Source organism: Epinephelus fuscoguttatus, linkage group LG17 (assembly GCF_011397635.1).
Source record: "Epinephelus fuscoguttatus linkage group LG17, E.fuscoguttatus.final_Chr_v1".
Classification (NCBI taxonomy): domain Eukaryota; kingdom Metazoa; phylum Chordata; class Actinopteri; order Perciformes; family Serranidae; genus Epinephelus; species Epinephelus fuscoguttatus.
Genome location: NC_064768.1, coordinates 13,999,827 through 14,012,466, shown reverse-complemented (window position 1 = coordinate 14,012,466; position 12,640 = coordinate 13,999,827). Strand labels below are relative to the sequence as shown.

The 12,640-nt window shown below is 38.8% G+C and overlaps 1 protein-coding gene across 6 annotated transcripts; it reads right to left on the bottom strand.

Moving 5' to 3' along the window:
* Positions 1–381: 381 nt before the first annotated feature.
* On the bottom strand, positions 382–11,586 carry LOC125905113 (nucleolar protein dao-5-like). Of its 6 annotated transcripts, none has more exons than XM_049602980.1 (13): positions 11,418–11,586; positions 9,081–9,206; positions 8,891–8,992; positions 8,642–8,794; positions 8,403–8,549; positions 6,895–7,023; positions 6,633–6,761; positions 6,193–6,345; positions 3,487–3,633; positions 2,916–3,068; positions 1,543–1,662; positions 1,005–1,154; positions 382–919 (listed from the first exon to the last, which is right to left on the bottom strand). In XM_049602980.1, exons 1-13 carry the CDS (start codon positions 11,467–11,469, stop codon positions 849–851), a joined length of 1,632 nt encoding a protein of 543 aa, XP_049458937.1. In that variant the 5' UTR covers positions 11,470–11,586; the 3' UTR covers positions 382–848. The 6 variants fall into 6 exon arrangements, 5 of the variants coding, with proteins under 5 accessions (XP_049458937.1, XP_049458935.1, XP_049458936.1 ...); XM_049602978.1 differs by lacking the exon at positions 6,193–6,345 and adding an exon at positions 3,724–3,876 and having other exon boundaries at positions 11,418–11,585; XM_049602979.1 differs by lacking the exons at positions 6,193–6,345; positions 6,633–6,761 and adding exons at positions 3,724–3,876; positions 4,164–4,292 and having other exon boundaries at positions 11,418–11,585.
* Positions 11,587–12,640: the final 1,054 nt, after the last annotated feature.

Here is a 12,640-nt window from a genome sequence, read left to right as displayed (position 1 = left end):
TCATTTCATCTTATTAGACATTTGTGTGAAATTTTGAAATTAGCTATGGATTCTTGAGTTATGGCCAATTTTTGTTTGTGGTCAAAGTGACCTTTGACAACCAAAATCGAATCAGTTAATTGTTCAGTCCAAGTGGACGCCTGTGCCAAATTTTAATAAATTCCATCAAGGCATCATTGAGACATCATGTTTACGAAAAAGGGATGTCGTTTTCTAAAAATACTTTGACAGCCCTTTGAGACAAATGTCTGGTTTTTGGAAGCATAAATACAACTGACTTGACTTACAATTTCAACAGAATGAAAATTTCAGACAAGAATAAAGACAAGGAATTGTAGGTGTGTGGCAAGTCATCTGAAATAGAGATGGACTCATCTGATATGAATTTCATGGTGAAAACAGTTTAATCCAACACAACAGATTTCCACTACAACATGCTGAAAATGTCGTTCACATGACGGCACAAATGTACTATAATTTAAACTAATGCATGTAAAATTATTCTCCTAAAAAACTAAAACCAGAGACAGTCAATAACAACAATGGGCACAAATGGTAAAACAACATAAAAGGCTGCATAAAATCAGGTACCTACAACATTTTATACCAAACTTAAAAACAGGAGTAAAAATACCAACACCTTAAACAAACATGTATGTCCTGCATATAAAACACATTGATGAACTTTACATAAACACTTATTGTAATTATTAGGAGTTGTCTCTCCAAAAGATATACAACACTTAAGAAAGTCCCTCAGAGTCTGTAGCCACTTGGTGGCTTGAACTTCCCCATCCAGATAGTGCAAGGTCATAAAACGCCATATCATCAACTTCTGTAACATCCGCTTATTCTTCTTCTGGTGATTTCTCTGAGCCCTCAGACTCCTCCTTCAAGGTCTTTTCCTCAATCGTTGTTGCTGTTTTGGAGTGTAAGAATAATGTTACTTTTTATTTTAAAGTTTTATTGCAGCATCAATAATGACTTGATTATGTAATCTGTACCTGCACTGCTTTTGTTCAGGCTCCCTGTTCCTGTGTCCACACCTTCTTCACCATCACACCTCCTCAGTACTATTCTCAGGAGTTTGGTCACTTGTGGGTGTCTAGCCGCTTTGATTAAGGGTTCATCGTCTGAAATGTTGCCTGATGACACTGAAAAATTATTAATGAAACACACGTTTGACAGAATATAGAAAAATGCTTCACAATACTACGTTTTCTTGAATATTCGTTTGTCCAGTGAAGGGTTTTGCTGAGGAACAATATTATCTGGCCTCTAGAAACAGTCTTACACTGTTGGTGTTATGATATGCATTTTCATTTCTGTTACCTCTACTTGCCAAGACTCGCTTTCTGGGAGTTGTGTTCCTGTTCCTCTGAGGTGACAACTTCGGTTTGTGTGTGCGGTTCTTTTTTTACAAGACTAATCAAGGGTCATCTTTATTTCATCACAGGGACACAACAGACACAGCCGCAAGGATTAAAAAAATGTTTTCTGTTGTCATATGCTTTGTTCATGTCATGATGACTGCTACAGTACCTCGTCTCTTTCTTGACGCTCTGCTCCTCGATGCAGTTGTCATCTTTGTGTTTTTCTTCATTGGTTTCTTTCTTTTGGCAATAAGGTTCACCAAGGGAACATCATCATCCGAGCTGCTGTCTGAGAATAAACGGTCAAACACGATGAATAGACCCTTTTACAACAATGATGACGTACGCAAAAGTGCGCATGCAGTATGGCAATGGAAGTGTGGTGGAGTGCAGTAGCTTGTGAAGTTATGCAGGTGCATTAACCACCAATTTGACAAATGGTGACCGACTCACAGATACGTGTGCTATTAGTGAGTGGGTAGAAGACATTAGCAAGTGGCCAGATATATACACGTATTTGGTGGAGAAACCTAGTGTGTACACTAAAGAGAGATTATGCATATGCAAGTTACTAGATGGTTACAACTACATTACATTATTATTACTAATATTATTTTAGTCTATATTAATAGCACTGTGTTGTTATTGATGAGGGTAAGTGTGGTTGTTTTTTGTCTTTTTTGAGTTGCTGGACAACTGAATTTCCCTTTGGGGATAAATAAAGTTCTTTCTATTCTATTCTATTTCTATTCTATTCTGTGATCATGTACAGAATGTCAAATGCCATGACACAATGACAGCCAACGACAAGGACAAAAGACCACTCTATATGAGGCTTGCGCTACAATTGACAAACCAGAAAACTAACGTTACATCCTAACAAGGAAATGTACCTGCTGTTTGTGTTGTTGCCTTGCTAGCTTGCATAGTTCAGAGCTCAATGATACAGTTGTTATGCTAACATGAATTATGCTTCTGTTTAAAGCTAACATGAATTTTTGATCCTGTCCTCAGTCTAGTGGTAGTCAATACGTTACAGTTTACCGAGTGCCTACATTAACTGGTGACTTTCAGCCAAATGTGTCCATAGTTGCTCATAGTAACTTCCGTAAATGGTTGGCTGGATAATAAACACAGATTAACATGTATGCTTTTGAGAGGACACCTCCATGTTCTGTTCGTGTTATCAACAGTTGCTGCCGCAAGGAGCAACTACGGCGCTTCCAGCTGTGTCACCAGTTAACACAGTCATTTGTTCATCTGAAACACCTGTTCCTCTGAGACAGGGATCCTGTCGGATTTCTGTAGTACTTAAATCTGCTGTTGGATTATTGTTTTTGACAACAAAACACTCAACAACTACACATTTCCATGCTGGCAATGGTCTTAATTCAATATTTAAAGTGTTCAAGCTTTCTCTTCATTGTTGCCAGCAGTTCATCTGAGCTGTTACTGGAAGACTATATGTTTAACTAGAACAAATAAATTGGTAAAAGTGCCATGAGCAGCCCATTTTAGATGATTTCTGAAATCCACACCTACCCTTTTTCCTTGCTGCATTCCTTTTGGATTTCATCACTGGGGCTGCTTTTCTAGATGGACCACCAGGTGACTTTCTCTGACGTTGGGGGTTAAGTTTCTTTTTTAGTTCACTCAAAGGTTCATAATCTGAGCTATTATCCTCATCCAATGATTCTGTGTAAGACAAGGAAGGCAAGAATAAGTATCTGCTACAGAGAACAGCAACTTTCTGTTGATACTGCATAACCATGGAGATAAAATCATCATACCTTTCTTATTTGAATCAACAGATATGAAACTAGTCATGTCCACAATACACAAATATTACTTTTTTAACTTATCAAAGTTTATTTAATTCATAAATACGAAAAAAAATGTTTCCCCAGTGTTATTGTCCATCCACAGGTGAATGCAGCCATTGCTTAAAAACTGGACCTCATTAAAGGCCAAAGACTATTTGTGAATTTGAGGCACATCCTCATCATCATCATCTGAACTGCTGTCTGAGGATAAGGGTTTTTTTTTTAATCCAAGAGATTACTACTTAATTAAATGAATACTTTGTAGCCAGTCTAATGAAACTGCGGCTTACCTTCTGTTGATTTGTCTTTATGTTTTGGCTTTGCTTGCTTGCTGTTTGCTGAAGTCTTCTGCTCTTTAGGAGTCTTCGTCAGCTTCCTCTTCATTGTTGCCAATGCTTCATCATCTGAGCTGTCACTGAAAGACTCTGTATATTTAACTGGAACACACAAAACATATTCATTTTTGGTGCAAGTGCTATAAGAAAAGCATTTAAGATGATTTTTGATTTTCACGTTTTAACACCTACCTTTTTTCCTTGCTGCATTCCTTTTGGATTTTAGCACTGGGGCTGCTTTTCTAGATGGACCACCAGGTGACTTTTTCTGACGTTGGGGGTGCAGTTTTTCACGAAGTTCACTCAAAGGTTCATCATCTGAGGTATTATCTTCATCCAGTGATTCTGTGTAAGAAAAGGAAGTCAATAGTAAGTATCCGCCACAGAGAACAGCAACTTTCTGTGGATGCTGCGTTACCATAGAGACAAAATTATTGTACTTTTCTGCTTTGAATCAACAGATTTTCTCTCTGCAGCTTTGGAGGACATCTTAGTGATTTTAACGAGTGGCTCATTGTCAGAGCTGTCATCGCTATTTAAATCTGAAACAGTTACATATATCAAAAGATTTAAAGACATTCACAAAACTCAGAAAACGCAGCTGAAATATGGTAACGACATAATATAACCACCTGCTTTCTTGGTATTTGTGCCATTAGATTTGAGTGACGTGTCGTCTTTTGTTTTTGTTTTTTTCTGTGATGACTGTGAAATTGTCTTCTTTTTTATTAAAGGCTCGTCATCTGAGGAGTCATCTGAAGCTACAATGGGAGAAGATATAAACATACAAAATGTAGTTCCTTCTGCTTGAAAAGGTCACAAATATGTCAAGTTGAAAATGTTTTACTTCAGCAGGCAGTATGTGTGTTGTATATGTTGTCCTCACCACTTTTGTCCTTTTTGAAACACTGATGGAGCTGTGTGTGTCCTCATGTGACTGTTTCTCCTCACTGCATGGCTTTATCAGGAGCTTGAGAGGTACATCATCATCAGTGCAGGAGCTGTCATCCCCTGATCAGAGACACAGTGGGATAAATACTAGTCAATAAATCTCAAATTCAGTCTAGTGAAATGGTCACACAAGTTCAACAATAAATACAACCCAGTAAACTACAGCTTTTCTAGTTTGTATATCCTGATTTTACTTTGAGTATTTTCCTGTACTTGAGCTGACTCAGAAATATTAAACAAAGTTATAGTTAAAGGTATATTATGCAGAATTTTCTAAACAACAATGTAAAGATTCATACGAAAGTTATCATTCTCAATCATCACTTATGACCCACTCTCAATGTCTGGCAGTTTGTTTATCTGCTGAAACTCTGCCTTCTGTCAGTATTCTTTTATTTTATTCTTCTTTTGCTATGTTGAGGATGTGAATTTGTATTTGCTAGGATAACATACTCTGCCTTACCCTGACATTATTACCCGAACCATAATCAGTCTCACTCCTCTTGCCTAAACCTGACCAACCCAACCAACAAAGGCAACAAGTACTAACCATTTAGAAGAACAGTAGGGCAGCTCATACCCTCACTGTACTAGGAAACGCAAATTCCCATTACGGACGTTGCTGAGCACAGTGCACAGGTGAGGTCAGGACTCTATAAAAAGGTAGTGATGAGGTGCCAGACTGTAAGCAACACACATCCAAAGGGAAGCTACAAAAATCGGGAACACAGTGCTGAAAAACCCAAACATAGCAAACGAGAGTGACCCTGGGGTTGGCTTTCACTTTCTCTGATGATACTGTTTACAATCAGTAACCGACATTTCCTGGATATTATACCTTCAGCTACACTTCAGCAGATAATGGGAGACTAATCAAAGTTAAGTTAATTCAAAAATATATAAAATTGTTTCTCCAGTGTTAAACCTCTTCCTAACATACAGTGAGCAAGCAAACCCTGGGGGATGGTGTGTGGAAAAAGTGTCAAGATGTACTATGAGCAACAACAACATTCAGGAGCCCATAAAGCCCTGAGCGGACCAAAGCAGAGGCTTGCTGTTGCTCTGAAAAGAGGTTGAAGACAGGCGTAGCTTCACTAAAATAGAGCCAGGGCAAGCACTTTTTTTAAAGAAGTAACATGTCGCTTAGCCTGTTAGCTGATGCACAGAGCAGGTTAGGACATCTTCATGAGGAAACACTAAACAATCTGATGTTGGCTTGCTTGCTTGCATCGCATACAACTAAGAAGAGGGGTTCTTGTCCATCCACAGGTGAATGTAGTCATTGTTTAAAAACTTGACCTCATTAAAGGCCAAAGAGTATTTGAGAATGGGTGTTTTTCTTTCACTACAGGCACATCCTCACCATCATCATCTGAGCTGCTGTCTAAAGATGATGGGTCTTTTAAAATGCAAGGGATTTGTATTTGAATTAAATGAAGACTTTGTAGCCAGTCGTTTCAAAGTGCTGTGTACCTTCTGGTGATTTGTCTTTACGTTTTGGCTTTGTTTGCTTGCTGTTTGCTGAAGTCTTCTGCTCTTTAGGAGTCTTTGTCAGCTTCCTCTTCATTGTTGCCAATGCTTCATCATCTGAGCTGTCACTGGAAGACTCTGTATATTTAACTAGAACACACAAAACATATTTATTTTTAGTGCAAGTGCTATGAGAAAAGCATTTAAGATGATTTTTGATTTTCACTTTTTAACATCTACCTTTTTTCCTTGCTGCATTCCTTTTGGATTTCATCAATGGGGCTGCTTTTCTAGATGGACCACCAGGTGACTTTCTCTGATGTTGGGGGTGCAGTTTTTCACAAAGTTCACTCAAAGGTTCATCATCTGAGGTATTATCTTCTTCCAGTGATTCTGTGTAAGAAAAGAGAGTCAATAATAAGCACCTGCCACAGAGAACAGCAACTTTCTGTGGATGCTGCGTTACCATAGAGACAAAATTATTGTACTTTTCTGCTTTGAATCAACAGATTTTCTCTCTGCAGCTTTGGAGGACATCTTAGTGATTTTAACGAGTGGCTCATTGTCAGAGCTGTCATCGCTATTTAAATCTGAAACAGTTACATATATCAAAAGATTTAAAGACATTCACAAAACTCAGAAAACGCAGCTGAAATATGGTAACGACATAATATAACCACCTGCTTTCTTGGTATTTGTGCCATTAGATTTGAGTGACGTGTCGTCTTTTGTTTTTGTTTTTTTCGGTGATGATTGTGAAATTGTCTTCTTTTTTATTAAAGGCTCGTCATCTGAGGAGTCATCTGAAGCTACAATGGGAGAAGATATAAACATACAAAATGTAGTTCCTTCTGCTTGAAAAGGTCACAAATATGTCAAGTTGAAAATGTTTTACTTCAGCAGGCAGTATTGTTGGCGGTGTGTTGTATATGTTGTCCTCACCACTTTTGTCCTTTTTTGAAACACTGATGGAGCTGTGTGTGTCCTCATGTGACTGTTTCTCCTCACTGCATGGCTTTATCAGGAGCTTCGAGAGAGGTACATCATCATCAGTGCAGGAGCTGTCATCCCCTGATCAGAGACACAGTGGGATAAATACTAGTCAATAAATCTCAAATTCAGTCTAGTGAAATGGTCACACAAGTTCAACAATAAATACAACCCAGTAAACTACAGCTTTTCTAGTTTGTATATCCTGATTTTACTTTGAGTATTTTCCTGTACTTGAGCTGACTCAGAAATATTAAACAAAGTTATAGTTAAAGGTATATTATGCAGGATTTTCTAAACAACAATGTAAAGACTCATACGAAAGTTATCATTCTCAATCATCACTTATGACCCACTCTCAATGTCTGGCAGTTTGTTTAGCTGCTGAAACTCTGCCTTCTGTCAGTATTCTTTTATTTTATTCTTCTTTTGCTATGTTTAGGATGTGAATTTGTATTTGCTAGGATAACATACACTGCCTTACCCTGACATTATTACCCTAACCGTAATCAGTCTCACTCCTCTTGCCTAAACCTGACCAACCCAACCAACAAAGGCAACGAGTACTAGCCATTTAGAAGAACAGTAGTGCAGCTCATACCCTCACTGTACTAGGAAACGCAAATTCCCATTACGGACGTTGCTGAGCACAGTGCACAGGTGAGGTCAGGACTCTATAAAAAGGTAGTGATGAGGTGCCAGACTGTATGCAACACACATCCAAAGGGAAGCTACAAAAATTGGGAACACAGTGCTGAAAAACCCAAACATAGCAAACGAGAGTGACCCTGGGGTTGGCTTTCACTTTCTCTGATGATACTGTTTACAATCAGTAACCGACATTTCCTGGATATTATACCTTCAGCTACACTTCAGCAGATAATGGGAGACTAATCAAAGTTAAGTTAATTCAAAAATATATAAAATTGTTTCTCCAGTGTTAAATCTCTTCCTAACAAGCAAACCCTGGGGGATGGTGTGTGGAAAAAGTGTCAAGATGTACTACGAGCAACAACAACATTCAGGGGCCCATAAAGCCCTGAGCGGACCAAAGCAGAGGCTTGCTGCTGCTCTGAAAATAGGTTGGAGATAGGCATAGCTTCACTAAAATAGAGCCAGGGCAAGCACTTTTGACAAGAAGTAATATGTTGCTTCTTGACATCTTCATGAGGAAACACTAAACAATCTGATGTTGGCTTGCTTGCTTGTTTGCATCGCATACAACTAGGAAGAGGGGTTCTTGTCCATCCACAGGTGAATGCAGTCATTGCTTAAAAACTGGACCTCATTAAAGGCCAAAAACTATTTGTGAATTTGTGTTTTTCTTTCATTATAGGCACATCCTCATCATCATCATCTGAGCTGCTGTCTGAGGATAAGGGTTTTTTTTTTTTAATCCAAGAGATTCATACTTAATTAAATGAATACTTTGTAGCCAGTCTAATGAAACTGCGGCTTACCTTCTGGTGTTTTGTCTTTATGTTTTGGCTTTGTTTGCTTGCTGTTTGCTGAAGTCTTCTGCTCCTTAGGAGTCTTTGTCAGCTTCGTCTTCATTGCTGCCAATGCTTCATCATCTGAGCTGTCACTGGAAGACTCTGTATATTTAACTAGAACACACAAAACATATTTATTTTTGTCAATTTTTGGTACAAGTGCCATGAGCAGCCCATTTTAGATGATTTCTGAAATCCACACCTACCCTTTTTCCTTGCTGCATTCCTTTTGGATTTCATCAATGGGGCTGTTTTTCTAGGTGGACCACCAGGTGACTTTCTCTGATGTTGGGGGTGCAGTTTTTCACGAAGTTCACTCAAAGGTTCATCATCTGAGCCATTATCTTCTTCCAGTGATTCTGTGTAAGAAAAGGAAGTCAATAATAAGTATCTCCCCACAGAGAACAGCAACTTTCTGTGGATACTGCTTAACCATAGAGATAAATTTATCGTACCTTGCTGCTTTGAATCAACAGATATTTTCTTTGCAGCTTTGGAGGACATCTTCGTTATTTTAATGAGTGGCTCATTGTCAGAGCTGTCATCTCTATTTAAATCTGAAACAATTACATATATCAAAAGATTTAAAGACATTCACAAAACTCAGAAAACAGCTGAAACATGGAAATGACATAATATAACCACCTGCTTTCTTGGTATTTGTGCCATTAGATTTGAGTGACGTGTCGTCTTTTGTTTTTGTTTTTTTAGGTGATGCAGAGATTGTCTTCCTTTTTATCAAAGGCTTGTCATCCGAGGAGTCATCTGAAACTACAATGGGAGAAGATATAAACATTAACATACAAAATTTTAGTTCCCTTTGCTTTCAATGGTCACAAATATTCATTCATGTCCATAACTGCTTATCCTCTTGAGGGTCGCGGAGGGCTGGAGTTTATCCCAGCTGACATTGGGCAAGAGGCAGGGTACACCCTGGACAGGTTGCCAGACTACCGCAGGGCTGACACACAGAGACAGACAACCATTCACACACACAGTCACACCTACAGCCAATTTAGAGTCACCAATTAACCTATCCCCAACCTGCATGTCTTTGGACTGTGGGAGAAAGCAGGAGTACCCAGAGAAAACCCACGCTGACACGGGGAGAACACGCGAACTCCACACAGAAGGGCTCCCGCCTGGGTTCGCTGTGAGGCGCCAGTGCTAACCACTACACCACCTTGCCGCCAGGTCACAAATACGTCAAACTTTAAACATTTTACTTCAACTTACATTACTGCTGACAGTTTGTCAACATAGCAAATGCAGATGCTTACACACAGGTGCAGTGCATGTACAATTAAGCTATTAACATTCAATCATGTTCTGTGGTATGTACAAAAATGCTGGGCAGGCCCAAGCAATTCTGATTTTTTTGTATCAAGATTGCAAGAGAAAAAGATCAACGTGACTCTGGAAAAGGTTTTGTTGTTGGGGCATGGAAGACAGAAGCTTCAGATACAAAGACTGCTCAAGTGGCTAGGGTTTTAATAGGAACAGTGACTTAAGTGACACCTACATTTAGATCTGTGAGAAAGACATGTCACTGTAGGATGTGATCGGACTTTGTCAGCAAAACAAGTCCATCAATAACCACAAAGAGAGGAATATTACAGTAAAGTTGCAGTGCATAAACCCCTCATTGCAAAGATCAATGCACATTTGAGAGTTCAGTTGTGCAAAAACCTACTGGTCAACAGTGATGTGGAAAATAAGTGATCGTCAGATGAGTCATCCCTCACATTCTTTACTAAGTGGGCGAGTGCATGTGTGGTGTACACCAAGAAAACAGTAAAGGCCTGAATACTTGAATACCCCTGCATAGGTGTTTCACACTGCTCTTAGTCAACGGGTAAGGGAGCAGTTAGCCTGGGACTGAGAAGGCATTCACACTGGCACATCCTCATGCATCCCAAGTGGGCTAGCCCCAACTTTAGCCTAGGACTTGCTAAATCTGCTCCAGAGCAGGGTTAGCCCCAAATCTGTAGGGTTATCCCCTGAAATGGATTTAATCCAGGTCTAAAAATTGCCAGTGTAAAAGAAGGCTGAGTAAATAATTTCATTTTAGAATTTTAAGACAAGTTACATGTTTCAGCTGACATTTAACCTAGGGCTTGCGGATATGCCATGTAAGTCATATAGACCTGGGCTTAGGTTAACCATGGGTTAATAGTGTGTGTGTGAAAAGGGGCTAAGTTAGTCCACAGTCAACTCAAGGATGACCATGGATGACCTTAGCCTTTTATCCTTTTATGAAACATTTCTATCCCAAAGCAAATGGTTCTTCCAGGATGACAATGCCACCCATACCATCCATAGGGAATGAGGGGCCACTGAATGGTTTGGTGAGTATGAACATGATGTGAATCATATGCTATGGCCTTCATAGCCACCAGGTCTCAACCCAACTGAACACCTATGGGAGAGTTTGGACTGCCGTGTTGAGCAGCGCTTCCCACCACCATCATCAAAAAACACCAAATCAGGGGGTCATTTTTGAAAGAACGATGTTTATCTAGAAACAGAAAGGGTGCTTATTCCTCCAGTGACTTCAGAGACTTGGACATCAATGCCAAGGCACACTGAAACTGTTACCACAGCACATGGTGGTCCAGCACCTACCAGAGACCCTTTAATGCTGGTGTTTCCTTTAAATTGTCATCCGTTTGTCCTGTTAGCTACTTCTACCGTTCAATCAGGTAAAGAAGGGGACAACAATTGGCATAGTCGTAGTTTACTGGCAGTTTTGAGCAGATTCATGACTTATCACAAGTAGAAATGGCATATTAAGTAATCTCACATATCATTTTGATCTCTCTGTTTGGTCTAAAATGGCGGCAACGCAGATCTTGTTATTGTAACGTTTATATTTATAAGCTAATTTAGCTTTTAGCTAGCATTACAACGCAGTCCCATTAAACGTCTGCCTCCTCAGCTATAACGTACGCTAATTAAAAACAACATTGTTAGTCTAACTACCTGGAGAGTCGTGAACCACAATACTGGGCACGTCAGCTGTGCTGCAGTCCATTTTTATTTTTTTTCTCTCAAGTCATGACTGTGAAATGGTCCCGCTTCAGGTTGGTTTAGATTAGTTTCTTCCGCTTCACTCTTTTTAGGGAAGGCACAAGGCGTTTTTCTTCTTCTTCTGTCTTTTTTTGACGGGTTACAACCTCATGGTAAAAAGGTGCATTCCGCTAATGACCGCCACCCACTGTATCGGAGTATGTACTGTGGTATGTTCCTGTCCCAGCATATTCCCTGTGAAGTCCCCAGGTGTTACTTTTTTTACAGTGGGAAAAAAAGAGATACAGTACTCTTTGCTTTTGTATTTCCATTTTATGCAGTTCTTTTGTACTTTTACTTCACTATCTTTGTCCAAAGCTTTAGTTATTAGACTAGATAAAAGACTGATAAAAGCCATACCAATCAATGGTTAAAGAAGACAATTTGTACCCTAAGGTCTCTGCTAGGCTGAGGCAACTTTACATCAAAGGAATTTACTTCTGTGACAATAATTGTGCAAACAGAGTTATTAGAAACTTTTTCCTAAAGGCATGTTTCCCTAACCCAGTAAAAAGAAATTATATTCTCAAGGAATTTGATGTTGAAGAAGTTAAAAAAAGAAGAATTTCATTTCCACTTCCACTTCCTCCAATGGAGGAGGAGAGGTGAAATTCAAAATTTTAAATGAAATTTATCTAACGAAGAAATTCTTAAGATTGAGATACATTTTTGGTACATTTAGAATTGTACATTTTGAGAAAGGGAGATATTAATTTTTCTATTGTAAATCAGTGCAGTACTTCTGGAGTGACATGCAGTGTTGACATTGAGTTGTCACCTTTGACAGTGAAGACAGAATAACAAAATAAGGTTGTGGACTTTGTTCTCAATATTGTCTTTTCACTGGGGGAATTTTTCATTCATAAAGTTACTTGAAGACTAAATGCAGTTTGAACCATTGAAAGAATGAGTTAATCAATGAAACTTGTTAAAGACAAGCAAGCTCTTAAATTGTTTTCATTACTAAATATATTTAAGCTAATTTAAAAAAGCCCTGTTTTTGTTTTATTAGTATGTTTTTTATATTTTTATTTTTGTGCTATTTCTATCATTTTGTATATGGTTTTTATATGTGTTTGCTCAGCCTGAGACAGAAGCTATGTGATGAACAGGACTTGAAAATGTGCCTTGTTTGT